Raw genomic sequence first — 27,655 nt, 5'->3', positions numbered from 1 at the left:
GTCTAGTTGATGAGCCAGCCGCCATTCCTTTAGTACCAGATAACCATGAGCCGGAGGCTCCACCTGTTTATGTGTTCAATCTTCCCGATAATCCGGATCCCTCGTTACCACTCTTCGACTACAAGACTTACCCTCGACCTCCTATGGTGGTGTACACCCGGTCAATGTCGGAAGCGGAAGATCTGGTTGCTTGTCTGAAAGGACCCATTTTAGGATTCGATCTGGAATGGGCAACGTCGTATAACAAGGTGTGGGATGCGAGCACAGGGAGGTACGATTTCCAGCAGTACCCCACTGCTTTGGTGCAATTATGTGATGAGAAGATGATCGTCCTGATACATCTTCAAGATAAAATGGGTCAGTTATTCCGACCTTCGTACCTCAGGTGTCCCACCTTTTACTGATAGTACAATTGTAGACCTTCCGGCAAAGGTCGCTGAACTTGTACGTGACCCTAAAATCTATAAACTCGGCGTCCAATCTATGGGTGACGGCCGGAAACTCGTCCGCGATTTTCCCCATCACTTCCGACAAGGTGGACCCGCCGGGCTGTATGAACTATCTCGGATGGCGCACGCTATAGATCCACAAAGAGCTGGCCATGGATCAAGGTTGATCAAACTTGCGACGCTTTGTAGAGCGTATCTGGGGAAGGAGTTAGATAAGGATACGAAAATTAGAAGGGGCGATTGGGCAGGAGAGCTGAATGAGGTGCAGAAAGCGTGTAAGTCGTCTAGCCTGATTTTTCAGCTATAGCTTCTGTGGCTGACATTCAGCTACATTATAGACGCCGCCAACGACGTTTTTGTCTCTATACAAATATTCAACGCCCTCAGAAAGCTCGCCGAAGAGAGGAACGTCCCTCTTGACTTTGATAGTTGGTCATCCTCTGTCATAAGTCAGCCTGAAAGAATAGCTCCATTAGCCACTTCTGTGACGATGGCAGCAGCTACTGGAGAGAGCGTATCTGTCAATAGAGTTTTGAAACCGGCTGTTACCATGCCCTGTGGGTTACCGTCACAAGCTATGGAGCCAGGGAGGATATCAAATCAAAGGCAGAGTAGCCAATCGCAGGCTCAGCCGCCGGTTGCTCTTCAAACGGCGACGACAGCAAATCATGCTCAAAGCCAATCCCAAGCACGACCTGATGCTCAAGCTGTGGTTCAGTCACAAAATCAGCCCCAGTCACAACAACCTACGACACAGCTACAATCCACGTGCGCGTCACCCAATGTTGGGAGACATGTCCAAATCACAGGGCCTGAATATTCTAATCAAAAACCCGTATCTGTTAAACAAGCCGTAACTGCGCCACTTACTCAGTTGTCATGCCCAGCTTTATCTCAGCTTCCGTCCACAGCCTCCACACCAACCCAAGCGCCTGCTCAAAATCAACCCTTGCCCCACGCTCAGCCTTCGACCCGTATCATTCATTCCAACATCCGCCCCTGTGCAAACATAACTGGCAATGCTCATCCCTTCTTGTACGGCGCTGACGAAGAAGACGATGAATTCGAATCCTATGACTCTACTTATGGATCCGTGGGTTCCTTCCAAATGGGTACGTCTAACCCTATGTATGCGGCTATTCAGCAGCACTTACCGCATCTCCTGCCTCCTACAGGATCTTCTAATGCTGCCAGAGAGAGAGCGAGGCAGATGGGGCAAAGAACGCCAGCGCAGATACTATCAGCCATGGGTCCGGGTCCGTCGAGGTCAAAAAGTCGGACGAGCACAGGTTCAGATTCTAGCTCGTGGGGAAGAAGCAAGGATGGTGGAGCTAGAAACGGGGGAAGCGTTGTCCTTCGAGGGAAGGTGATATATACCCCATCTGGAGTGAAACCTCCTCCGCCAGCAAAGATGAAATCGCTCACCGCGTTTTTGGAGGGAAAGACGTTTGAGCGGATTGCGGTAGAGAAAAGTATTAAGCTTAACACTTGCCAGTGAGTGTTCACACCTCGGACTACAAATGCGAGGCATAAAACTAACGCATTACTAATTGCAGGGGCTATGTCATCGAGGCAATATCTACGCTTGGGACTAAACACTTTGAAAATGCAGCACTCGAGAGAATGTGGCAATTGGCCACACCTGATATTTGGATTTTTCACAGCAGCCAGCAACTAATGCAAGAGATGATACAGATGTTTGGGGAGCATCCACGGAAAGAGGAGATTGAGAGGTTGGCAAAAGAAAGGGAGGTGAAATTGAAGGAATCGGGTCGATGGAGAGAAAGCGGTGCCATGAGTTCCTCTCATCCTTGATAGAATATCTATTAGATATTCAAAAGTTGATTAAAGCTGCTTACTACGACAGTTGTATATTTACATATTTACTTGGGAACCATTTGGAATAATGGCTGTGTATTACTGTCTACCATAACAGATTGCATTTTCTAGACCAAGGCCCAACTTATATCTCATCCACAGACAAACTCTTACTTGCATCCTAAAAGCACAATTAGCCACCAACCACACATCAATGCAGGAAAAGAAGGAAATAATACTTACTTTGATGAACGATAGACATCCCATGCTCCTCATACTCCTCCTTTGTGACCCATAACTGATGGAACGTCCCCAAACTTGCCAAAATCGAACCTCCAACCCAAGAAGCATACTTGCGCTCAAACGGAATCGTCGGCGAATGAATCTTGATCTTCTGACTAGGCATCGTCGCTGCCAATTCTACGTCCAATCTCTCGATTAAACCCCTCGTCAAGGCGGTGTTACCGACCACGACGATATTCTGCAACAAGCTCGCCCGAACATCGACATCACAAGCCATGACACTATCGTGCACGAGCTGGGAGAGGGAGACGAGGTCACGTAAGGATCGAGAATGTTCTGTCGTGAGTACTTTTTGGAGAGTGGGAGGAGGTGGGATGGATTGGTTGTAGTAACGTTCAGGGTCGAAAAGCATCTCGGTGAAGCGGTATCGTTCTTCGCCGAAGTATTGATGGTACCCATCAGGGAACTCGTACAGAACTTGAGGCAAATCACCAGCAGTTTGGAAATCGAATCCTTTATAGTTTACAATTTCGGTGCAGGCCTCCTTGTACCCCTCGACAACATTGTTCTCAGCCCAGAGTTTCCATGAAGTGGTTGTATGTGGCGCGCGGTCGTCCCTCAAGATGGGTTTGGGGATGATCCCAGGGTCAGAGGACGGGTCGCGTTGCTTGATGAGCTGACGAGGGAGGAGGGAGAGAGGGGAACGGGTAGGGGTAGGAGAGGTGAAGTGATTTTGTAACTGAGATACGATGAGTTGAGAAGCGAGAGGCTGGTGCATAGTGCCTGCTCGGAGAGCGTAACCGTCAACAATAGGTACAGCGCTGCTGGTGGCATAGCCGACATCAAGGACCAGAGCGGTTGGCTTTCCGGCAGCGAATCTATTTCCGAGCGGTTAGTTACGCTACTGGCTTTAGGAATGAGGGAAAGAAACGTACGCCGACAGAACACCTGACGAACCAAAGTACAACGCCGGCATTTTCTCGCCCTCAAAGGCCATCTCCGTCATGACCTGTCGCGCTTTAGGCGTGTTCCAAGCTGGCTCGGTGATCATAATAGGGTGCTCTTCCGGGTTGACACCGAGACGTTCGTGCAGGATATGGTGCAGCAAAGCGGATGCAGGTTCGGGATCGTTCACTTGTAGTTTGAAAAAAGAGTCAATATATGTCTTCTGAGAGCCAAAGTTCACCTGTCACGTACCGACACCATCCAGCATAAAGTTACCAACTTCCATTCCCGGCCTCCATACGCTAACGCCATCTTCTCCAACATAGTACTTTCGTCCGCTACCCTTCTTTTTGCTCTGTTCTTCTGCTCCTTCAGGGACAGGTTCTGCCATTGTCACATCCTCTCCATTCTCCTTATTCGCTCCATTTTCTCCAACTGAGTTTCCGTTGGATCCTGACGATGATGGATCATTGGTATAGCCGTAGAATGAAGGGCAAACCACGCGTGGACAATCTTCACCGGCGTAACCCGCTCTAGTTGTGTAAGACCCAAAGTCGAGCACAAGGGCAGAGACCTCGTCTGATCCATATGTTAGCACTGCTATCCCCACTCCATCCCAACATACTCACCGCCGTTGTATACCATGTTTTTCGCGGTGGATGTATAATATATGGCGATGGAAAGAGGAGAGTAGGATTGTAAGGGCGAGTTTATTATGCCACAAGCTTTGTTACGTAATTTAGATATGGGTGAAGACGGTGACGCCCGCCGTTTCTTTGTGCAATCTCGTCGTTCCCGATAAAATTCAGACAACCTCCAATAAAACATTTATTCCCCAGTTTCTTCGACTCTCAGCAGCCCTTGACACTTTAGACCGCTTCTCAAAGACATTGTCATCGGACTACCCTGGTAAAGAGCTACGAATACATACCAAAAACATTCCAAACAGCCCAACAGGCCCACATCTATGTCAAAGTCGGATAACGCCCAAAATCTACCCTCGTCGTTCACTCTTCCACCGCAGCTCCTCGCCCAAGCAGCAGATGCTTACCGGCATCCGGCTCCGCCACCTCAGCTGCCGGCTGTTCAGCTTGTTCCACGACACCAGGAGCCTGTTATAAATCCTAAGGAGAAGCACAGTCCAAATGGATTCCCACCAAATGGCGCAGGTGTCGGAATCGTGAGGTGCCCAGAGGGACGCGCATGGCAGGAACGAAATATGCATGCAGGTGAAAGACTGGGAAGGTTTAGGGACCAAGATATAGACGGGTTCGTGACGGATATGGGGATGGTTTTGAGGAAAGAGTATGACTGCTGGGTCGAGCAGTGCTGGTACGTGCTTTTGTTTGGTCATGGGCGAGATGATTATCTGCTGGCTAGTTTTGCTGACCTTCCATTTTCAGGCAAGAAGCTTTCCATCAAGTATTCACACATACCCTTCCTGATCTCATTATCAACCTCATCATGACTGGCGCTACACCGTCCTTCTTACGACGAAATATCGTGTTTGGCGGTCAATCTCTCGACCATCTCTTCCAATCTCAAATGTTGCATATCCTGTTTGAAGAACTCGAGCTCTGTCTCTCTGGTGACAGACCACGGACCCGTACAGAGCCGGGGCCGAGCATGAATACCATCTCCAACAACGGTGCCAGACCATCGCCTTTCCCACTTCCACCGCAACCCGCTGCAGCACCCATCTTCCGGGACGGTGTCTGTTTCCACAATTTGTCTTTCCAACACGGTATCCCGGAAGAAGAGGATGATCATGGAGCGTGTCTTTGTCAGTTGACGAGTTGTATGGTGTGTTTCCACCTCTTCGCCATCATGCGTCGTGGACCTATCAGTCTTCTCCCACACGAGTTACTCAATACACCAGCAGCTAAAGGGTGGTTGGGCGGGATTGAGACTGAAGCTCATGCCCGTGCAAGACAAGATTCTCTTCGTCGTAAAGCTCCTTCTCAAAGTATTTTACCGCCAGGTAAAGGTTATGCTCAAGTACCCAGACCAGGAGCACTAGCCCCAAACGGAAATGCCGAAGGAGGAATAGGAGAAGGGGGAGGAGGAGGTAAACCCCTGAAACCACCTCAAATATTCCCGCATCCACAAATGACAGACGTCCTCGCGGTGGAGGAACATCTTCGATGGAGATTGAAAGAGCTTGGCGCGACGGATCCAGCGGTAGAAGGTCGGTACGGACCGTCGACAAATTCGCCTGTCGCGTTGGAAGGCGTAAAGTTGCCTCAGAGTGCGGGGGAGGAGTGGAATGATGGTGGACAACACCCTACAGGGGAAGGAGCAGGGGGCAAGGTAAATATGAACATGAACGCCGCGCAGAATAAGAATGTAAAACTGGCAAAAGTCAAAGGTCGAGGTAAAATGAGACGAGTGGTCGTACCCAATGGTGTCACGGGGGCGACGGCGGCAACGGCGAAAGCTCAAAAGCAAAATGACAAAGATGGGAAAAAGCCGACCGTTTACTTGCCGAAGGAGTGGACTGAGGCGACAGCGTCTGAGAGGAATACTGCCATTGTGTTGACGTTTAGACATTTTGTCAAGGTTTGTCTATCTTGCGCCTTCCTTTTCCGCAATCAACCTGAGCCTGCTCTCCTTGAACATGGCTCTGGACATAAAGCTAACTCTTCACTTGTAGCTTCTCCACCAAATAGCCATGGCTGCATCCCCCTTCTCCCACCCCGACTACCCCTCCGATATTGAAGAACTCTTGCGTATGCACCCCGTCGCGCTTTATCGCCGATTAGCAGAACCCGCAATGGAGAGACAGTACAATGCCGAGGAAGTGAAGGCTTGGAAATCATGTATGGATAAATGGGCGGAGGAGTTTGGTGGAAAGGAGAGGAAAAAGGTTGGTTCGATTTGTGTCTTCCATTTGCCCCTCCTACTTCTTGTTATCCCTCTGTTTGGCCGCAGGCTATGGTTTGGCATGATGAAATTAGAGCTGACCAACAATTTTAATGGACGAAAAACCATAGGGTAACGACCAATCCCAAGATAAACGTCACTCCGAAGCCGTCCGGCATTACACCCGCGCCATCTCGCTCGATCCTAAAAAGACCGTCTACTACTCCAACCGCGCGATAGCATACAACAACCTCTCCCTGCACAGCCACGCCGAGATTGACTGTACCCACTTGCTGGCTAGAGATCCGAAGAACCAGAAAGCACTGTATCAGCGGGCGCTGGCGAGGAAGGGAATGGGGAGATGGAAGGAGGCGCAATCGGATTTGCAAGAGTTGTTGAAGCTTAGTGGAGATAATGAGAGTGCGAAGAATCTGTTGATGATTATCAATAAGGAGATGGAGAGATTGTGAGGCGCCCGGGGGGCGCCAATATAAGACCCCGCAAAAGTGAACCAATTCCGGTAAAGATGAGTAATTTAATATATAACAGTATTTTTTTTCTCTTTATCGCTGGTTAGCCAGTAATCATTGATTTTGGGGTTTTGGCTTTACGTTTACGCGTTCAGCGCAAGCGTATACTTTCTGCAGTATCATAGTGTCAGATGATGCCATCTAATCTTTACATTGGTTATTGATCCTGAGATGATGTTAGACCGACAGAATGTCAAAAAGCAGCAGACAGACGAATTTGAGGAGGCAGTAAGAACACGATATTCTTAATTTCATGCCCATGGTACACCGTCTGGAAGACGCCAGACATGCTCTTTTTTGCTCTTACCGCCTCAACCCCGAGCCCAGACGTCTAGTAAATTGCCCCGCCTCCAATCCACGCCGTGCACATCCCCATCCCACCATACGCATGATCCATTCTTGGCAACCTCCAAATAAAAAACCCGCACTGCACCCATCCATCCATCCTACTAAACCAAAACCCAACAGACCGAAAAAAGCAAGCGGTCTTAACGCCTGACACCTTGGTTTGTCCTTGTCGTTCCACGTCGGGCGTTTGCTAAAAAAGAGAAATACAAAACACACACCGTGGGTTAGCTCTCTGATCCTTCCTCTTATGCTGCTATGGGATAGAGAGGGAAGACAAGGGGTTGATGACTTACCTCGCTGGATGGTAGCTCGTCCTCGGGCAGCACCAATACCTCTTCCTCGCATAGCATTAGGACCGATCCTCTTGAACCTATTGTCAAGCAGGGCCATAATCAGCCTTAGACCTTTCACAAAAAGCATCCCGACTACTTGTACTATCTGGAGATAGCGAATGGGAAGACTAAAAGGGAATCTTTAGGAGCGGAATTGAGATGAAGACACGTACATAGGCGCCTGGGCAAGCAAATCGGGAACGATTATGAATCGGATCATACTACCACGGATGTACACTTGTTCGAGTTGGGATACACGGCCGTCTCGCGCGGTGACGGTTATTTCACGGAGAGCAATGTTAAGAGTGTCTTCGGCTGGAGCGGCAGAATGGCAAAACACAGGGCAAGATGAGCAGATTAGCATCGGTGTCAAGTGATCTGGAGAGGTAAGACAACGGGACGTACCCTCCATCAACTTTCCTCGGTACATCTACAGCAACGACAGACGCTATTGTTAGCAACAAGAAGGGCGAGCCATATGATTTCGACAGATAAAGAAATGACTACCCACCTCGCCAGTTTTCAATTCGACAGTGATAATATGACCCAAAGACTCGTGGAGGAGCTTGACGGGAACACCAAGGTTGGCCATTTTGTTCGTGAGTTTGCTAGTTTTTGCTGCCGGACTTCAAGAGTTGAGGAGTTATGGGTAGCTAGCTGTGGGTCTGGGGGTAGGAAAAGAGGTGGATGTGTGGATATATGTGTGGAATGAAAGAATATAGTGCTATCGAATACGCCCAGAGGAAAGAGCGAAGGATCGAAAGGCGTGGTGGCTATGTGGGTGTTTGCTTAACTTTTGTATTTTTCGTTTCGCAGCCTCTGACCGGTCTCGGGTGACTTCACCTGATAGAGAAATGATGGCGTGGAACTTGTTTCTTCTGTTTCTCGAGTTGCATTCGTTCTATTAACGTGCATTTTTATCATTACTATCGATTTCTGGCTTCCCAGAAACCAAGCATGGCTCCCAAACGACGGCCTGCAAACGTAGTCCGCTCAGGAAACGCCGGCAACTCTTCAAAGCCAGCGCCCAAAGATAAGGAAAAAGATGCTAAATCTTCAACGCCCGATAATGCACCGTTTGGGACTTTTAAAGACGGCACTCCTAGGCCGCCACCTCTTTTCCCGGCCGGGTACAAGTCGCCTGTAACGATATTGAATGAAAAATGTCAAAAAATGGGCTGGGAGAAACCTGTGGTGGAGAGTGTAAGTGTGAAAAAGCTTTTCGAAAAAGCCCTGATCGATTGTGGTCGTTTCTCAAACGTAAATCTTAGAGACTGATTAGCTGATATGCATTATCTGCTTGTTGCCGCAAATATCTGCAGTTTCAAAATAGAGGATCGGATCCGCAAACATACACCGGCTCGGTGACGCTCAGGAAGCGGACCAGCAAGAATATCTACAACCTCGACGAAGTGCGATTGATTCCTCATCAACCGTTGAGGATTGAGTCTGCCGCTGAGGCCAAGCATTATGCCGCAACTTATGCATTATTCAGAGTAGGTCTAACATCATGGTAACTGCTTGCTTGTATATAGCATGGATAACTCATGCAATATGCATCTTAGTTCTGCTCGCATCTCCCAATGTCCATGACTCTCCCTCCATCTATACGGCCGTACTGGTCAGAACTGACTGCCGAAAAAGCTGCCGCCCCAGCTCACAGGGCTTGGGAGTACAATCCAGATCCTTTTGCTGCGAAGAAAGAGGTATCAGATCGACAAGAGAAGCGAAAACAAAAGGAGGAGAAAGACAAAGAAGTTGGTCCCTCGGGAGAAAGTGCGAAGGCAAAGGAGGCAAGGGGAAGCGGAGGACGTGGGTGGGATAATGCACCAGAGGTGAAAATGGCAGCTTCATTGAGGGAAATGGTCGAAGGAACGGTGAGAAAGGTAAGCAACAAGATATATCTTCACAGGGCGTGGAGCTGAATGTTTATTTGCAGATGATGCAGCAATTCCCATCTGCTGTACTGGAAGCCAGCAGAGATGCTGCATCAACCGTATCAACCGCTCCATCTGGCATCTCAACTCCTGCTCTTGACCTATCTACCCTCCAAACACAGCTCACTACCCTCGCGTTCCGGCCTTCGCACATCGCTTCCTGTTTGTCCGCTGTTTCCTCCGCGACTGCAAGACTCAAATCCTCTTCTTCTTCTTCGACTAACGACCCTCTCGTACTCTCCCTAAGTATTTTATCCCCTCTGGAAGCTGCTATCGAATGGTTACTGCTACATGTACCAGAAGACGATTTACCTGGAAGATATCGACCTTCTTCAAGTTCGGCGGATTTTATTACTGGAGCCAGCGCAAAGGCCGGCGGGAAAGATGCGCTCGTCAAGGGATGGTTAACTGACAAGTTGGTGAAGCAAGCCGGATTTCCAAGGAAAGCGGTGGAAAAAGTGTTGGAAACCGAGGAACGTGAATCTGTAGCGCTGGATATTCTGGGTAGACGGTTATGCGGCTGGGAATCAGGAGAAGATGGATGGGGTGCAGAAGAATATGGAGATGGGTGGACGGGAGATGGAAAGGAGAGGGAAGAGAGGCAGCAACACAGGGAAGAAGAGATCTTGGCTCTCCAAGCTGTTTTGGGTGAACGGTATGAAGAAACGTCGGCTATCTCTTTTACCATCCACATCGGGCAAGAGACCACAGGCGGGAATGATACCCTTGCGTTACACATCATCTTCGATGAAGCCTCCCCTTACCCCTCCGCCTCCTACCCTACCTGCGCACCAGCATTCTACCTTACTTCCGACACTCTTCCAGCATACATCCGCCTCCACCTTCACTCCCAGCTTTTAAGACAATTCCGCGATCCGGAGAGGCATGATCTCCGTTCTGTCCTCGAAAGTGGATGGGGAGGAGCAGTGTTGAGTATGGTAGAATATCTCGAGACCACCTTAGCCAAAGTGGTGGAGAACCCTCCGGATGTAGGAGAGGTTACAAAGTATCTTGTACCGAAAGTGGAGGAGGTCATACCGCGGGCAGAGAAGGATATGCAACAGAAGAAGAGACAAAGGTCTCAGAAAGAAAGGGGTGAGAAAAGAGCCCCAACGAAGGAGGATGAAGAGAGAGTGAAGAGGAAGAGGCAAGAGATGTTGGATCATCCCGAATATGAGAAGATGATGAGTGACAGGATGAGTTTACCTGCGTGGAAGGAAAAGGATAATATCACAGGGGCTCTGAAGGATAATAGAGTTTTGGTTGTCGTTGGTGAAGTGAGTTATTTAACCTAATCGAAAGAAGTGTGCTGATAATCTACAAGACTGGTTGTGGTAAAAGGTAATTTGAGAATGACCGTGTGTAGTATCATCTTTCATCAACTGATAAGCAATTCGCAGTACTCAACTCCCTCAATTCATCCTTGACGACGAAATATCTGCTGGCCGTGGCGCTTCCGCCAATATCATCGTCACCCAACCTCGTCGTGTAGCCGCGATGGGTGTTGCCTCCCGTGTCGCCCAAGAACGTATGGAAGACCTTGATAAATCCCCTGTGGCGGGTACAGTGGGTTACGCAATCCGTGGCGAACGGCGAGCAGGGCCAGATACGAGTCTCTTGTTCTGCACAACTGGTGTCGTACTCAGACGGTTGGGCAGTGGGGACCCTGATTTGAAAGGGGTCAGTCATGTGGTTGTGGATGAAGCGCATGAAAGAGGAGTGGATACGGATTTGTTGATTTGTTTATTGAGGGATTTGCTGGAGAGGAATAAGACGATCAAGGTTATTTTGATGTCTGCTACTATCAATGGTGAGTCTAAGGGCGTCGGCGGCTAGGTAATGAACGCTCGCAAGGTGGCTAACAATGTGACGTACTTTAGAACAAATCTTTATTGGTCAGTAATTTGACATCCGTCCAAAGAAGCATACTAATTTGTCGATAGACTATTTCGGTGGATGTCCCAGCTTGAAGATCCCAGGTTTCACCCATCCAGTGAAGGACTAGTAAGTAACAATCCCTTCCATCTCAATGGCCTAACTTACACGGCTGTTATTAGCTACCTCGAAGACATCATATCCGACTTACACTACTCTCCTACACCTTCTCGTTTTGGGCCCCGCCCATCTGAAGAACAAAAAGCGTCAATTCGCGCCCAATTTGCCAAACTCAGTCTTTCCCCCGATTCTCAGCGCGCCTTGGAGATTCTCTCTGCCTCAGATCGTATTGACTATTCGCTTGTGGCTGCTGTCGTTAAGCACATCATCAACAATGCCACCTCTCCCGACGGTGCCATCTTGATCTTCATGCCAGGTGTGATGGAAATTCGTCAGTGCATCAGTGAACTCCAAACAACCTCCCTGGGATCAGTAGAAATTATGCCCCTCCATGCAAATCTCTCAAGTGCTGAACAACGAAGGGTCTTCCTCCCTACTAAACCCAAGCGAAAAATTGTCGTGGCCACAAACGTTGCGGAGACGTCTGTTACCATCCCCGACGTGATTTACGTGGTTGATGGAGGGAAAGTTAAAGAGACGCAGTATGAAGCTGGGAATGGGATGCAAAAGCTGGTTGAATGCTGGACCAGTCGAGCGTCGGGTAGGCAGAGAAGAGGTCGTGCAGGTCGAACACAACCGGGAGAGGTAAGTTAAATGTCTTCCCATCAAGACTTTGAACGTGGCAGCTGACAAACATTGGAGTGTTACAAGCTTTATACCCGACAAACTGAAAATAACAGCATGCCCCGATTCCCCGTTCCCGAAATTCTTAGAACACCTTTAGAGGCATTATTCTTACAAGTCAAGGCTATGAATGAGGATACGGATGTGAAGGCGTTTTTGAGGTACGTCTCAATTGTCATTCACAGCGATTAGCTTCTCATGCTACGGGATCACAATAGCAAGGCGATCGATCCGCCGAAGTTGGATGCCATCAATGCTGCATGGCAGACACTTCAGGATCTTGGTGCGGTTGAAGGAGAAGATCACAAGAGTCGTCTTACCGCTCTCGGTAGACATGTGAGTTAAAGCATCATCATCCTGTCGCGTGTTTGGGTGGCTGACGTCGTGCATTTGTAGATGAGCGCCATTCCTGTAGACTTGCGTCTTGCAAAGATGCTTATTCTTGGTACTATCTTCAAGTGCCTGGACCCGAGTGAGTCAACTTCTACTTAGCCCATTTAGAAATACCTGGGGCTGATCCAGCTGGTCCCAGTTCTCACAATTGCGGCCTTGCTGTCATCAAAACCTCTTTTCACCTCCCCTATCGACAAGCGTGACGAAGCAAAGAAAGCCCGAGAGTCTTTTGCTTGGGCAAGATCTGATCTGCTCACCGATGTGAGAGCGTACGATGCCTGTATAGACGTGAGGAAGAAGGGCGGTAGTCACGGTGCGGTCAGGCAATTCTGCGAACAAAATTTTATCTCTCCCACCACACTTCGAGATATTACCTCCCTTCGATCCGACTTCCTTTCCGCCCTTTCTTCTCTCGGGTTCATGTCCTCTTCGTCAAGCGCGGCAGAGCTCGCCAAATATAATGTGAACGCCAAGGTGGACAACCTCGTGAAAGGAGTTGTCGTCGGCGGTCTTTATCCGCGAGTTGTCAAGATTGCCATGCCGAAAGCTCAGTTTGAGAGAGTGCAGCAGGGAACAGTGCAAAAGGATGTAAGTAGAGTCACCAGCCAAACAATCACGTCCCTTCTAATTAGGATGCTGATCCACGATTGTTCATGAATAGCACGAAGCAAAAGAGGTCAAACTCTACGATCAATCTGGTCGTGTATTCATTCATCCCAGCTCTATCTTATTTACAGAATCCGGTTTCAAATCCGGATATCTGACTTACTTCTCGAAGAATGAGACAAGCAAAGTTTTTTTGAGAGATGCCACAGAAGTAAGCCACCTTTGTTTTCATTACCTTGCTGGCTCTAGGAGAGTCGAATGAGTAATGCTAATGAACGAAAACTGAAGGTGCCGCTTTACGGGCTTTTGCTCTTCGGAGGAAATATCACAATCAACCATTGGGCTGGAGGTATTATGCTTGGTACAGACGGTCATGTCAAGATACGAGCAAACACGCGTATAGGTGTTTTGTGTTCTCAATTGAGGTATGTCATTCACTTCACCTTGTTCACTGTGTCTAAACATCTGTTGGAGATACTGACGTACACTGTTCAACAGACGGCTTCTTGACGCGCAGTTATCTGAGCAAATCGAGTCGCCTCATGCCGCAGATTTGACTGGTCACGAGGAGGTAGTGCAGGCAATGTTGGCATTGCTGCAGCGGGACGGATTGTCCATGTAGTAGACTTCAAGTAGCATTTTTTACATAATCTTGCATCAATCTTGCATTCACTGTACAAGTGACCGACAAATTTTGAGAACGGGTCAAGGGTTTATGCATTACCATATATTAACAAACTTACAAAGTATAAGAAAACATGAAAAGATTAATCCGAACCCAAGACACAAAGGAAAACATTCTCGAAGGGAAAAAAGCATAGCTTCGCGTTTCAGCCCTCTCTAGACACCTATCCTCTGCACAACCCTCCTCATGCCAGTATACTTGACAACTTCCCTCTTCTCCAGGATGTACAGACACCTCTCCAACGCATGTTGCGAGTACCCTTGGCCGGAAACAAACTCTCTCACTAAACTTTGATAACTCGTAGAGTACCCAATCGGTAATCTCCTCTTCAATTCCTTTTCGATCCTGTCAATCTCCTCGTTGAGCTCTGTACGGGAGAGACCCTCGACGCCCGAACCGACAGAAACGGCGTGCATGGTGGAGAATTTGAATAGGCGGATAGCTTCTTCAACGTGGTGAGGAAGCACGCGAGGGGAGAGCGTGATTTTGGCAAGGGATTCGGAGATTCGGATAATGGCTTCGAGTTGACTATGAGAAGGATGGAATTTGGTCTTAGCACTTGTACGCGTATCCCACAAGCGACTTGGAAGAAAGAAGGACTTACCGGACAGTCATGGGGATAGAGCTTCGCTCGTCGTTATCTCGCTCAACTTGGGCAACTTCCTTTCGCAGACTGACAAAGTGAGAGCTGAGCATCTCCGCTGCTTCTCCGCTCAAATTCGGTGCGCATCGCCTAATTTTAATCCCAACATCAGCACAATGATTTTGATTGAAAGGAGGGAAGAATTAACTCACGACTTGCAGTATCCAATATATCTCTTCATCTTTTCGATATCAATCTCTCCTACTGCCTCATTCTCCGTCTGCCTGTTCATATGGATATTCATCACATGCTTGGCAATCGTCCTATCTCTCTGTTCGTTGTGCTCATCTTTAATGATGAAAATCATATCGAATCGAGAAAGGATGGTTGTTTGGAAATCAATATTCTCACCGGGGGATTTCATATCATCATACCGCCCAAACACGGGATTGGCAGCCGCCAGAACCGAGGTTCGAGAGTTGAGAATCGTGGTGATACCAGCTTTGGCGATAGAAATGGTTTGTTGCTCCATGGCTTCATGGATAGCCACTCGATCTTCATCCCGCATCTTGTCAAACTCGTCGATACATACCACTCCTCCGTCGGCGAGAACCATGGCACCGCCTTCGAGAAAGAATTCCCTAGTAACGGGATCACGTTGGACGGAAGCGGTCAGACCGGCAGCGGAGGAACCTTTGCCTGATGTATAGACGCTGATAGGGGAGACTTTTTCGACGAATTTCAAGAGTTGGGATTTGGCAGTACCGGGGTCACCGAGGAGGAGGACGTTGATGTCACCTCGAAGGCGCATACCGTCCGGTAAAATCTTTTTGCTTCCACCCATTAAAAGACAAGTCACGGCTTTTTTGATGTCTAAAAAGAGCAGAAAGGAAGATCAGTACAGTTTCCACGGCCAACATTTGATTATGTGCTTACCAAGGTTTCCGTAGATACTAGGGGCGACACTGTTCGCGAACCGTTCATACAAGTCATCGCTCCTAGCGAGTTGCTGGAATTCCTCCTCTTCTTCGGGAGTGAAGACACGGGTTCCAGAGCTGGCAGCAGAACTGTCAAGCTCGATACCAAGCACTCGAAGGTAAGGTTGACGAAGTGCAGGTGCGCCTGATGTCTTTTGCTGAACACAGTATCATATTAGCAACCTGTATTTATTAAATGCATAACAAATGAATCGCTTACACTCTTGTGGTTGGGAGCAAAAGTTGAGTAGATACCGGTTGCAATGATTCTAGATCCTGGAACAACCTTACCGGTCAAGTTCCTCTCGGCATGAAGCATCATGTGGCGGGGCAATTCACCAACAGGGACCATATCGGGTGCTTCTTGGAGCTTGATGTTCTGCTGGTCAACAAAGCGGCACCGGTCATGGAGGATGACATAGGGGTCAAGGGGACAATCTTTGCGTTGGCCTTCTACGGGTTCGCTGTGTAGTAACAGTTCCTCGTTAGTTTTGGTAGTGACAGCAGGAAAGGCTATGAATCTTACGCATCACATCGTCGAGGAAGAGCGGCACGTTCACCACCGATAGCGCCAGAGACTTTGACGTGCTTGACACTTCGACAGCCTTTACATTGGAGAGCGAGTTCGGTCGCTCGGGATGTGAGTTGAGAAGCGTTGATTACAATCCCTGGTAACCTGACGAGGGTGGTCAGGGTGTTCGCCTGTAAATATCAAATTAGTTAAATAGATATTTATCGGATGGTATCAAGAGATAAGAAGCACTTACATTGAGTTGTCGGAATTGTAAGAGGTTCATGCCAGACTTGATGGCCACCTGCATATCAGGCACCTCCTCAGCGGCCAAACTGGGCTGACCATTCTGAGCTCGCTCGCGTTCTCGTTCCCTGTCTGCTTCACTGGTCGGACGAACTAAATCACGGGCGTATTTCAAGAGTGCAGCTTCCAACTATTTTGAACTTCATCAGTACTTTGGATACGTATAAAAATACGTAAAGAGCAAGCGATATTCAAAATAAGAAAAAAAAACTCACTAGAGGAATCATTTCTCCGGGTTTCTCCTGCACTTTCTGCGCCAACTCTTCATTCCATGCCACAAGATCTCTCAAATCAACTTCCAAAGTGTGGTGTTTCAAAAGCAAGGCGGATCGGAGAGCGTCGCGGTACGTCCATTGGTCTTCAATACGGAACCCATGAAGAAAGTCGTAGAAGAGTCGTTCAATTTCAGAGGGGGCGTTTTGCTGCTCTGCACCTTCGAGGACGCCAACGGACCAGATACGGCCTTCTTCCATTGTTGCTTGTTTGGGTTGGTGCGAAAAGTAAGGATGAAAGAGGGGATAGAGATGAAATTGAAGGATATCTCATGAAGAACCTGAATTCAATTTACGCGTCGAGCGCGTTCGCGACGAACTTTGTTTTGCTTGTATCTAATCCCCCACTTTGCTTGCACAAGAGAGCACCCGTCCATTTTATGGGATTGCATTTCTAGTACATATTTAAGACTAGTATGTGGACAGACCCGGTCGGCTGGATATCTATCATCCCTGCCAAAGCTACAGATTCGTGAAAAGCTACCTTTTCGCCCCTTGTTTGTTTCGAGAGAAGGTTCATATTTCGACACTTCCATCATGTGGCCGAGCGTACTTTGCTAATATTATCTTCTAACGAAAGACAGAGGATATTTGCGTGCGAGATGAGAGCATTGAGAAGTATACCAAGAAATCCGAGAAAGCTTGAATAGCCTGCGTTAATACATGTGGCTTTATCTTCGTTGTCTTTGATGAATTAACACATAAGCTTCAAACATCCATCTGGCCAAGAGTGTTTACGTTTTGTTATGAGCATAAACAGTGCGAAGGAACATGAAAGTGATGTCTTGCACTATGAAAAGCTTTGATTTCGTCTCGGCCGGAACTAGTCAATGTCATACAACACTGCATGATCCCATGCTCGCATATCCACTTATCGTACAATTGCTTGCCAGCCATCTATCTGATGCACTCTTCACATCCTCTTGATCTTCTCCAACAACACCCCCATCCTAGCGCCCATATTCGGCTGACCTCTCCCTTTTGATAAACCCGTTGCATCCTTCGCCCGATGATATTTTGAAAAACCTTCTTTCTTCAATGTTCTTAAGGATGGTTTCGGTTCAGAGGAAGGAGCGGAAGGGCGAGGAGACGGCGAAAGAGCGCGGACTTTGGGTTTAGGGGGTGCTTCCTCGACTCGAGACTTCCGAGTAGTTTTGTCGTAAGGCTTATTGTTGTAAGACTTGTTGAATGGCTTGTTGGGACGAGAGAAAGAAGAGGAAGAAGAGGAAGGGCCGGCACGGGCACGAATCCGAGCCGTATCCGGATCCTCTTCCCCTCTCTCTTCCCTCTCCCGCCTTTCCTTCCCCTTAAAGCTTCCTGTCTTCCCCTTGAGTTTGTTATCGCTTTCTTCCCGTTCATTGCGTCGCCTAGAACCGTCACCTAGTCGCTCACTCTCCATCCCTTCAGCGCGAAGGACTTTGGCGTATTGTTTTTTGACTTTGGCACGTTGAATCAAGTCGGTCTTGATCTTCTTAGCTGCGGATTCATATTCGGTGTTAGCCAGGATTTGAGCAGAGAGGATATACCGCGTCAAGACGCGTAAAATGGAATACACACCTTTACCGAGGTAAGCATCTTTGGGTGCACGAGATGGTGCAGTCTTGAATCCCTGCTTTGCACTTGCGTTCGGAGCCGACCTGGCTCTCGGCTTAGGCTTTGGCGCCTTACCTGACTCTTTCTGTTTCTTTGTAACTCTGGGCATTGTTGCCAAGTACTACTTGCGTTGTCTTTGACCAACTTTTTCTGGTTGTCATTCCGAGAAGCCTCTCGAAATCCTTCGTTCGCCGTCGGTGGAGGCCAGCTTTGAAACTCAAAATAAGCTGTGGGTGGCGAACGCCACCTGGAACAATCGCCGAAAACGCCGCCATAATCAGCGCTGACGGTCTCCATTCATATCAGTTGTCATTAAAGCCGTGACTTGATTTACATATCGAATCTCTTTCTCTTCTTTTCCCGTTCTCACTCACCACTCATCTTTCTGGCTTTCAAACACATTTTCTCGAACAAGCGACCTACATTACTTAGTTGAATGAGCACTACAGGTGCGTATTTGATCGCAGATCTCGCGCATTGGAACATTTTCGCCGCTTTTCAAAATATTGTGTTTCCGCAATTGATCAGTGGGAAAAGAGCGATTATGTGATTGTGGCGAAACGGAAAGGCAAAGGCTGATAAATTGTCTTGAAAGTTACCCAGAGCAAGGTGGACGCCACTACCAAGAAGACAAAGGCCCCTGCGGCTACAGCTGGGGTTGAGAACCTCGGTCCTGCTTTTGGTAAGAAAACAATCTGTTTGTAAGGACGGACCTAACGTCCTTAATAGACCCGTTTGCTCCCGTTAACGACTTGAACGACACTCCCTCTATCGAAAAGGCCGTCGGCTCCAAAAATGACAAGATTCACATCCGTGAGTCGCCACATCTCTCTCACATCTTGCAGCTCTAGATATCCTAACCGCTACGCAGGTCTCCAACAGCGTAACGGTCGAAAGACCCTTACCACTGTGCAGGGTATCCCCAGCAAGTACAACCACTCCAAGATTCTCAAAGCGATGAAGAAGGAGTTTGCCTGCAACGGTACCGTTGTCAAGCCCGAAGTTGACTCTGGCGAGGAAGACTCTCCTGCCCCCGTCGCCAAAAACCACGGTGACGTTTTGCAGCTGCAAGGTGACCAGAGGGTCGCCGCCAAGCAGTTCCTCATTGACTCGGGGATCGTCGCTCAGAAGGAGGCCAAGGACCTTATCGTTGTGTGAGTATACTCTGCGATACGAATTGATTTGTTGAACGAGTTGCTGATTTTTTATGCGTCTTAGCCACGGTTACTAAGCCAGAGCCTTTTAGGGACGAAGCAACTTGAATCCCCTGCAAGTGGGAATTTTCAATATTTGTATCTATCCAATGCTCGTTGCCTGTGTCTTATGAATTGATCGTCAGATAAGCGCTGCGAGAGGGTTATATGTAGTATGAGTTGATGGTGATGACATGTCCTAATAGTACTGTTACACACAACATAAATAAATGTTCGGCCTAACTTAAAATCTCGTCTTCCAATGCCTGCATCTTTCCTAAAGTTAGCACCTATACTAGGGGCTGCCACAGAGGACGTACCTTGTAGTGCAGCAACCCTCCATGCTCGCCAAGTTCTTCGCCTTCCGCCATCATAATCTGCGCAGAAAGAAATCCATCAGACTGAATCTCCAGACACACTTTGATTGAATTCTGCAAAGCTCTCGAGAGATGCGCGAAATGCGCAGAATGATAGCTATTCTCCTTTCTCATCAGAAACAAGCAAACACATTACAATGAGAAGATCTAGAACCGACCTGAAAGAAATCCCCTCGTCTACACAGATAAACCTCTGCATCACCTCTTTATCATTCGGATAATCCAACTCGACACTCCCAAAATCTCCTTCAGCTTGTATACTGAACTGTCCCATTTCATCGATCCGTCTTCCTGTCCGTATGGTAGAGGTTGTTACATCGGCGTTCATCTCGCGCTCGGGGGAATCATTACCACCATCACCATCATGACCTCTTCCATGAGCGCGGGGTGGGATGGCGCTGAGTGTTATGCGGGATGATGAAGGTGGGAGGTCAAGGAGGGCGTCGCGCAACCAGTCGGAACGCATGATGACGTATAGCGCACTATTGGGTTGGCCAGGCATGACGATTAATTTTGAGATGAAATTCAATAAAGGAAGGGGAGAGATGAACATACCGCTCATTTTGGTCAAATATTGGATTGAGAATTTCTTCCGGGTCGAGGGTACGTAAAGCGCATGTCGTCGTGGGACCTTTGGATTCGTCTCGCCTATATCACCAAAATACAAGCACGGAACACAAACAAGGACAGACACAACCCCTATCAGCAAGAGCGTACAAACGGTCCGAAAAGAAGGAAGGAATCGAACGGACAAGAGGAGGTTCAGCTCGTACCCTGGACCCATCCACTCCATCCGCATACCCGTCATCCCCTTCCTCTCTTTCGCCCACCTCCGGTCTTCATCCGCTCCGCCCCCACTTCCACTCCCTTCCCCTGTAGGGTTTTCCGCTTCCCCAGCCCAGCGCCGCTTACTTCTCAGATTTGAAATGTTCTCCTTCCCTGACGAACCGGCGTTACCAAAGATGTTTAGGCACTGAAGAAGAGAGTCAAGGGAGAATTCGAATGTGGCTGGGAAATCAGTTCTACGGAATGTCCATGAGGAGAAGATGTGCGATGGGATGTAAGAGGCAGCTGTTGCACCAATTGCAGTTAGTTTTTCCCGCCTCATATGGTACAGAATCAAAGCGGCGTACCGCAAAGTGTCCGAGCGTCCTCGACAGTGACTGTGACTAAGTTGTCTGTTGCGTCCAATATAGCGTTCTACGATCCGTCAGAGTCTGGTTTGAGGTGAACATCTGCAACGCGCACATGTTTGAGCCCAATACTACGCAAGAGTTTCGCAAATGGTCGAACATCTTCCATCTCAGCCACAAAGACCTATGAAGATGGAAAATCAGCTCAAGGAATCGTCCAAAAGATATCAATGTGGTGGCAGGCGTTGAAAAAGATACCAACCGGAAGATGAGCATTATTTGGTTGTGTCATGTTTACAGCTCGTCTATTCAACTAGGCGAGTGAATAGACTGGAAAGCCTTAATATAAAAAGAAGAAGCCTCAAAAGAAGCAAAGATTGATGAAGATCGCGTAAGCTGAAAGTACAAACGCGTATCGACGCGACGGGATAAAAGTTATGTCGCTGGAACATTGGCTTGCACTTGGAATTCAGCTCCGTCGCGAAGAAGAATACTCATGCTGTATCTTCTTCCAATCTCTTAATTTTCCAGTTTGCCACGGGGCATGCTCTTATTAGGATGGGTAGCAGTGTGGATGGTCCTTAGTTTCTATCAGTTACCCCCCTTGATTACGAACAACACCATTCTCACGAACGACGAATGAATACGAGACTTCACGACGCTCTAGCTCTCTTGTCCCTCCGATTTTTTCATGAACTTGACACTTTGGCATTGACCAGGGAAATGGTAAAAAGCTGTGTACTCCATAAAGCCTTGCCTTCTTTGTTGAGCATTAGACCGATGAGAGATGTTCTCACCAACAAAAGGCCCATGGCGAATGAGATACGCGGGAATTTAAACCTGAAATGATGACGTCTGCATTTAGTAACTTGCCATTTCCTACTTATACCCAATAATGCGATACGATTCATATGCGTCCTTTTTCATCTTCTTCGCTCTATACACCCCCGATAACGTTCAACAAAATGGCATTAAGAGCGGCGTTCGGACTCTCGCATTCATTTCCAAGGGTTCAACCAGTTTCTATGGCCACTATCAGACCCTCACACGCCTTCTTTACGCCATTCATCCCTCGCACTGCCGGACCCAGCCGATCACTCCTCACTTCCTCCCCTTTCACCACCCGATCTTCTCCTTTGCCTCAATCTCCCCCCCTATCCAGCCTTCTCACCAAGAGATCATTCACTTCTTCAACCAACTCTCTCATCAGATCAACTTACTTCCCACGGGGAGGTCGGTCGGGTGGTAATGGTTATGGTTCGGGGGGTGGTGGACCCCAAGGACCTTGGGCGTGGTTCACAAGGCTTAGGAGAAGGATCGATAGGATACCGACCATGACGCTTGTATATGGGCTGATCGGTATCAATGGAGCTGTGTTTTTGCTTTGGCAATATGCTCTCTCCTCCGCTGTGAGTCGTCACATATAGCTGATCAAAGCTCGATGGTTTGGACGAGTCCAAAGCTGATTTCCGAGATTGATAGCAACGATTCCGTGATCCTTCACTCTTATATTTTTTAAGAAACAATTTTATCTTAAATGAAGTCAACGTCTTTTCCGGGAGAATGTAGGTGTATCTCTCCTCTGATGAGCCACCTAGAGCACGTCCATTTAGCTGACGAGACTACTTCCAGATGGACGCTGGTGACGAGCGCCTTTTCCCATAGTAATGGTACACATATCTTTGTCAATTGTTTGGGTCTTTACTTTTTGGCCCCTGCAGCCGCTTCGTAAGTTCCAATTTGCATTTCACCATAGGGATACATAAGTTGATCCGCTTTGTTAGAATTATGGGCTCCGCCTCGTTCCTTGGCCTTTATCTGGGAGGTAAGCTTCCTTCCTCGTTCCTTTTCCCCAAACCCAGTGTTAATAACGAAACCCCTTTCATAATTATATAATCATATTGTAGCCGGTGTATTCTCCTCCCTCGTCTCGCTCGGTTACCACCGCTTCTCCCGACACAGGTGGTGGGGTAGTGAAGGCGCTTCTGGCGCTATTTACGCATGTCTCGCGTACTATGGTGCTCTATTCCCTAATTCTCAGGTGTTGATGTTCTTCGTCATCCCTATGCCTGTATGGGTTGCTATTGGTGGTATCTTTGCTGTAAGTCCCTTTTTCGCTTTCCTGGTTTTTTGCTGTTCCGGTTCTCTGGATTTTTCGAGCTGGAGTTTTTTTTTAAATTATGAAGTTGCTGACGCGATGTAATGGATGTAGTGGGATTTTTACTCTGCTGTCCAGAGACCCAATTCGGGAACTGACTCTGCGGGGCATTTGGGTGGGATTATCTATGGTTTGGGGGCCGCTATGGCTTTGAAGAGAGGTGGATTTATGAGGATGATGAGAGGTGGTCGATCCAGGTGGTAAAATACTAGTATTCGTACTTCTCAATCATTACTATAAAAAATCTGAGGGAAGTATGGACATGTGAAGCCCCTTTTTCAAACTTGACATTGACTTTCCGTATCCCTTGACTTTTGAAGCAAGAAACCAAAGTCACTTGTAATAATGCTGCATATGGTGGGTTGTGCTCCGAATTGTGAAGACTTAATGAAACATGGAAAGAGGAACTAAACTAAAGATTATCGCTTCAAATTAATATGAGTTCTTGAATCAGTGAATGGATTGACTAGATTGACTAACTATGTTTGTACCTCGCACAGTATACAGGATCCGCTAAACCGTACGCCACATGCTCACTCTACACCCCGGGATAAATACCAATCTATAATGACAACGTTATGACGATCCGACCAAATAGTGTTTTGGACCTAATGATTCTTGATTCCTGGCTGGCCTCTTTTGAGTGCGTTGTTTTTTGCGTGCACTTCATGATCGATCCTCATGATCTTCGAACTCATCCCTCCTATTCTCCTCAGAGTCAGGCAGCAAGCTTGTTGCTCGCCTGACCAACCCGGGGAAAGCACCCATCTCTTCGAATTTGCGATGCAATCCGCCTTCGGAATGCAAGAGCGTGATATCGTCGGAACCGCCAATACAGATAAAGTCGAGGAGGACGTTGGGGACGGTTCGGCGGTTGGTGAAACGTTGTAAGAGCCCTTGGAGGGCTTCCATATCGGCTATATCCGAAGAAGGAAGGAGAAAAAAGGACAGGTTAGCTTATGGCAATTGGGTGGAGGTGGATGGGGACTTACATCGTTGGTTAAGTTCGATGATGAATGGTGCGGGAGAAAGATGGTACTTGCCAAGAATGGATTTGGCATTCTTAGAGTACGGGCAGTATGTCTAGAATGATCCATCCGTCAGCATTATACATGAGCAAAAGACGAAAAAAAGACTGAACTCACCTTGGAGAAAACGACGATTCTATACCTTTTATTCGCAAAGTCTGCCCACCCGTCTTCAAATATGATTTCATCCCCTTCCCCAGCGTCAATCGATGATAACAACTTTTCAAAGCCTGATGACCCAATCTTCTTCAAATGGGACTTGCTCGGCACCTCGAAATCATTCGGCAAAACTCCACCTTCAGCCAACCACCAGACCAACGCCCTTAGTGACTGAGCTACATTCTGTGCTTGAACATTTTGCTTGTGTGCTTGAAGTTCAGCTTCGGCAGCAGCTTCCTCTGCTGAGAGAGGTTCGGCTTCGGTATAAGTATCCCAGAACAAGTCGTCTTCTGCTATTAACTCGTTTTCGTCTACTGTTAAAAGCATGACGCCGTTGTCCATTTTTGAATCTGGACGGTGTATCACGCGTTCTGATGTGGGTAGGGGTAATATATCTTCATTGGGGGTCCTAATGTGTAATCTTGAAGCGGCAGAATTGTACCGACCAAGATCGGAGCCAGGACTAGTGTAGACAAAGAAGAAGAGGGCGAGGGTGAGGATACCACCAATAGTGACGGAATAGGGATATTGAGATGCCCGGTTCTTGATGCCGTATGATAGTCTTCGCGCAGCTGAGCGCCGTGAGGAAGGACCAGAGAAGGAGTGACGGGTCAGCGGGAGGAGAGGAGCGTTGTTATTACCGTAGTTGTTGAAAGGCATGGTGATGGAAGGCAAGCTGAAGGCTCTGCGAGATTCGAATCCAGGGAGATTGGAAGGTTGCGAGCGTGGTGATATAGGTTCGTCAAAGTGCATAATGTAGAAGTATGACTGTTCTAAGCGTGCGTTTTGGTGTATATTCGGCAGTGAAGGGCGACACCAAAGGAATACAGGAAAGGCAGGCGTGCACAAGTCTGAGCGCGCTCGCTGGAAGCCGTTGATCGGTGATGGCTAATTCGGGACAGACCGTGTATCGCCCACTTCGTGGCTGGAACTGGAGACTGGTGGAAAGCTCGTCTTGGACAACAGCAGTTGGACGTATACAGATGTCGATGCCAGCACAGGCGTCCCCTTGCGATGGAAGATGTTATAACGAGAAGAGGTTGAAGAAATACTCGTGAAACAGGCGTACTTGTATATTTCACAATTGCCTTTATCAAGGCTACTGTTGGTGGGCAGTACTAGATAAAGCTTAAAAACACAAGAGAGATATTAATCAGAGAGCAACTTCCGGCATTCGGGGTTAGCGCAGGGAAGTGCAATTTCTGTCGGATTAAATTGATGCTTAGTTCTATTATTTTGGGACAGCCGCGTGTTCCATTCAAGCCGTGAGAAGTCACCTGAAATGCAAGGGCCGATGGGAGTCGGTGGTCGGCAATTTGGCAGCCAGCGCCGAAGTCAAAAGCCCGACGACGTTGATGTATACCGAGCTTTTAGTATTCTGCGGAAGAGAGCGTTGGGATAGGAAAGAGGATGGATGATGAGAAAGAAAAACGGATAGCTACGTGGGGAATTATCATGTGAGGCCGGTCAATTGTCTCAGGCTCATAATACTAAATAAGTTCTGGCCAGCAATCGCAGCACCTCTGCTTTACACTTCGCAGCGACAAGAAAAAGACAACAGAAAGTCCCATGCGTACCTGTAACATAAACCAACGTAAATTACTTTCCTCGTTTTCCTTCTGCCTTCCCTTGCCTCTCATCTTTCATTCTCCATTTCTCACCTATTATGCTCATCCCCAGACTCCTCCCTCTTCACACAGCTGCAGCTCGCATTTCGCATTTTGCATCCATCCCAAACTTCGACGGCAGTGTGAAAAAGTAATTCAATAAATTGCAGGGGCACCAAGGAAGCACGGACATCATACCGGCATGCCCTTATGCCTAGCCAGGGACCAGGGACTACCCTCAATTTACCGCCGCTGGCCAAGGTCGTCTGTCGCTTGTGCCGACTCACCGCGTTCTGCCTTGTACCTTCCGCCATTTTAATCTACTTCAAGCAGGACTTGGGGAAAACTGCAACAAGACTGTTAAAAAAATCTAACCAAAAAAAAATCATCTACGTATAATTAAAAAACAGAAGAAGAACAGCAAGAAAGCTTATCCAACGTTATTCTCCGATAATAAAATGAGGCTGGTGGCTGGTGGCTTGTGGCTGGCGGAAACTGTTTGTTTACATTTTATCCTTTCATTCCAGCGGTTAATTTTAAAGCTTCTCAATGGCTTGACGTTTCATCAATCATTATGCTGTTGTCGTTGATTGACTTTCTGGCTTAAGATGCAAGATGCATGATGCACGCCCATGTCCTTTTTGTCCTGTTGTTATAGTTTCTCTGCTCTTTTTCCCTCCCCCACCAGCCTCATGTCTAGCAATATGTCCATGTCAAAAACCGAATCTTGAACTAAATAACAAAGCAAACAAAATGATGGTCTAGTCCAACATATGGACGTATGTAATCCTTTCTCATGCCAAGAACTGAGAGCGTGCTGTAAGCTACTGACAACTGTTCACTGCTTTTTGGCCTTTCGTCTAAAGAATCTCATTTCAAGTTAATTGTTATTCTATGTTTTTTAAGTGAAATTATTAGATCGAAATAATAGACTGATCTATAGCTTCTTGTAGTTTCTTCGCAATCTTAATGTAGTACGTCGTGTGCTGAGTGGCGCGTCTATGTACTAGATGATCTTCTTCTTCGAGGACGGCGATGAGCGACGGTGGATTTCGCGATTCGTGCAAAGATGTCATTCAAACTGATCCATAATGTAGCGACGAAGACGAGGATGATGAGGAGGAGGGAGAAAGACGAGAGGTCGAAACTGTGATTTGGTTCTTAAACCTTTGGTGAATCAGCCATCTGCTCGTATGTGTAGTTCGTTCGCATTCATATCTTTTGATTCATTATGGTAGAGAGCGGTCGTTGGTTTACTGAGCGGTTCAGACCTATTCACAGGTACTTAAAACAAAACCACTGGCACGAGAGAAGAAATTGAACGTTGCGCGGAATCGTGAAGTATTCCATCATTTTATTTTTTGAGACCCAGCGCACGCAGCCTTTCCTCTCCTGGCGCGAAAGTCCTATGCTGATATGCATCTTGCTATACGTGGACTGCTTATTATTCAAAGACATGTGTTCTGTAATAATGATACCGTCTACTTTTGTCAGTCCCCATCCGACAATTCAATCATGCGGTGAATGACCTTGTAAACTTCTTTGACCGTCTTTTGGAAACATAGCCCTGGATCATCTTTCGGGTGACCGCTTGCAACAACACTTGTCTTTGGCCCAGGCATTTGTTACAGTCATTCAGAGGACGGATGGGAACCACATAATTCGTTGAAATCTACAAAGGTTGTAACATGCACTGTCGTTTTCATGACCATATAGGTACAATGTTTGTCTCTGTAATCGTATCACGACATAAAAAGCCCACAGTTATAATTGGGTCGCAATTGGCTACAAGCCCGTACAATTGAATAGTTAAAAAATGTTTCTCGGTATGGGTCACCGTACTTATAGGATGGCTAAGTTAATTAAAGCTTGTATCATTAACGTGGCTGTGTGCTCCAATCAATGTTACTCCATCATATGGTCAAATGGTT

At 47.6% G+C, this 27,655-nt stretch overlaps 11 protein-coding genes across 11 annotated transcripts in view; 5 read left to right on the top strand and 6 right to left on the bottom strand.

The window, feature by feature from the left end:
• CNBB0460 (hypothetical protein) overlaps positions 1-2,264 on the top strand; it is a gene marked incomplete at both ends in the record, with an annotated part of 3,056 nt that extends 792 nt beyond the window's left edge. The window contains 5 exons of the mRNA XM_772379.1: positions 1-357; positions 419-724; positions 788-1,561; positions 1,625-1,943; positions 2,006-2,264. The exon at positions 1-357 is cut by the window's left edge and continues 581 nt beyond it. Of these exons, the coding sequence (XP_777472.1) occupies positions 1-357; positions 419-724; positions 788-1,561; positions 1,625-1,943; positions 2,006-2,264 (2,015 nt within the window). The remainder of the gene's footprint in view (positions 358-418; positions 725-787; positions 1,562-1,624; positions 1,944-2,005) is intronic.
• A 173-nt stretch (positions 2,265-2,437) lies between these two features.
• On the bottom strand, positions 2,438-4,100 carry CNBB0450 (hypothetical protein; the record flags this gene model as incomplete). The annotated part of the gene is made up of 5 exons (XM_772378.1): positions 2,438-2,448; positions 2,511-3,388; positions 3,446-3,644; positions 3,708-4,034; positions 4,085-4,100. The coding sequence occupies 5 exons, from the start codon at positions 4,098-4,100 to the stop codon at positions 2,438-2,440; spliced, it is 1,431 nt and encodes a 476-aa protein (XP_777471.1).
• Positions 4,101-4,422: 322 nt separating this feature from the next.
• Positions 4,423-6,787, top strand: CNBB0440 (hypothetical protein; the record flags this gene model as incomplete). Its single annotated transcript, XM_772377.1, has 4 exons — positions 4,423-4,787; positions 4,859-6,014; positions 6,109-6,321; positions 6,449-6,787. 4 exons carry the CDS (start codon positions 4,423-4,425, stop codon positions 6,785-6,787), a joined length of 2,073 nt encoding a protein of 690 aa, XP_777470.1.
• Positions 6,788-7,335: 548 nt separating this feature from the next.
• CNBB0430 (hypothetical protein) lies at positions 7,336-8,119 on the bottom strand (the record flags this gene model as incomplete). Its single annotated transcript, XM_772376.1, has 5 exons — positions 7,336-7,385; positions 7,489-7,565; positions 7,701-7,842; positions 7,933-7,957; positions 8,039-8,119. 5 exons carry the CDS (start codon positions 8,117-8,119, stop codon positions 7,336-7,338), a joined length of 375 nt encoding a protein of 124 aa, XP_777469.1.
• Positions 8,120-8,484: 365 nt separating this feature from the next.
• On the top strand, positions 8,485-13,764 carry CNBB0420 (hypothetical protein; the record flags this gene model as incomplete). The annotated part of the gene is made up of 15 exons (XM_772375.1): positions 8,485-8,730; positions 8,850-9,023; positions 9,093-9,413; positions 9,467-10,741; positions 10,789-10,805; positions 10,865-11,274; positions 11,408-11,468; positions 11,522-12,104; positions 12,171-12,304; positions 12,362-12,479; positions 12,540-12,615; positions 12,676-13,124; positions 13,198-13,353; positions 13,431-13,567; positions 13,641-13,764. The coding sequence occupies 15 exons, from the start codon at positions 8,485-8,487 to the stop codon at positions 13,762-13,764; spliced, it is 4,281 nt and encodes a 1,426-aa protein (XP_777468.1).
• Positions 13,765-13,982: 218 nt separating this feature from the next.
• Positions 13,983-16,677, bottom strand: CNBB0410 (hypothetical protein; the record flags this gene model as incomplete). Its single annotated transcript, XM_772374.1, has 8 exons — positions 13,983-14,355; positions 14,432-14,560; positions 14,623-15,283; positions 15,347-15,545; positions 15,608-15,851; positions 15,914-16,089; positions 16,155-16,334; positions 16,420-16,677. 8 exons carry the CDS (start codon positions 16,675-16,677, stop codon positions 13,983-13,985), a joined length of 2,220 nt encoding a protein of 739 aa, XP_777467.1.
• A 712-nt stretch (positions 16,678-17,389) lies between these two features.
• On the bottom strand, positions 17,390-18,178 carry CNBB0400 (hypothetical protein; the record flags this gene model as incomplete). The annotated part of the gene is made up of 2 exons (XM_772373.1): positions 17,390-17,952; positions 18,034-18,178. The coding sequence occupies 2 exons, from the start codon at positions 18,176-18,178 to the stop codon at positions 17,390-17,392; spliced, it is 708 nt and encodes a 235-aa protein (XP_777466.1).
• Positions 18,179-18,505: 327 nt separating this feature from the next.
• Positions 18,506-19,300, top strand: CNBB0390 (hypothetical protein; the record flags this gene model as incomplete). The annotated part of the gene is made up of 5 exons (XM_772372.1): positions 18,506-18,518; positions 18,665-18,751; positions 18,799-18,882; positions 18,941-19,223; positions 19,288-19,300. 5 exons carry the CDS (start codon positions 18,506-18,508, stop codon positions 19,298-19,300), a joined length of 480 nt encoding a protein of 159 aa, XP_777465.1.
• Positions 19,301-19,501: 201 nt separating this feature from the next.
• On the bottom strand, positions 19,502-21,064 carry CNBB0380 (hypothetical protein; the record flags this gene model as incomplete). Its single annotated transcript, XM_772371.1, has 8 exons — positions 19,502-19,534; positions 19,583-19,736; positions 19,798-20,121; positions 20,195-20,287; positions 20,392-20,710; positions 20,773-20,839; positions 20,888-20,956; positions 21,035-21,064. 8 exons carry the CDS (start codon positions 21,062-21,064, stop codon positions 19,502-19,504), a joined length of 1,089 nt encoding a protein of 362 aa, XP_777464.1.
• A 619-nt stretch (positions 21,065-21,683) lies between these two features.
• On the top strand, positions 21,684-22,975 carry CNBB0370 (hypothetical protein; the record flags this gene model as incomplete). The annotated part of the gene is made up of 4 exons (XM_772370.1): positions 21,684-22,181; positions 22,316-22,500; positions 22,557-22,597; positions 22,680-22,975. 4 exons carry the CDS (start codon positions 21,684-21,686, stop codon positions 22,973-22,975), a joined length of 1,020 nt encoding a protein of 339 aa, XP_777463.1.
• A 621-nt stretch (positions 22,976-23,596) lies between these two features.
• Positions 23,597-24,870, bottom strand: CNBB0360 (hypothetical protein; the record flags this gene model as incomplete). The annotated part of the gene is made up of 3 exons (XM_772369.1): positions 23,597-23,847; positions 23,923-24,013; positions 24,076-24,870. The coding sequence occupies 3 exons, from the start codon at positions 24,868-24,870 to the stop codon at positions 23,597-23,599; spliced, it is 1,137 nt and encodes a 378-aa protein (XP_777462.1).
• Positions 24,871-27,655: the final 2,785 nt, after the last annotated feature.

Source organism: Cryptococcus neoformans, chromosome 2 (assembly GCF_000149385.1).
Source record: "Cryptococcus neoformans var. neoformans B-3501A chromosome 2, whole genome shotgun sequence".
Classification (NCBI taxonomy): Eukaryota; Fungi; Basidiomycota; class Tremellomycetes; order Tremellales; family Cryptococcaceae; genus Cryptococcus; species Cryptococcus deneoformans.
The sequence above is the reverse complement of the archived record's forward strand: the minus strand, read 5'-3'. Positions and strand labels throughout refer to the sequence as shown.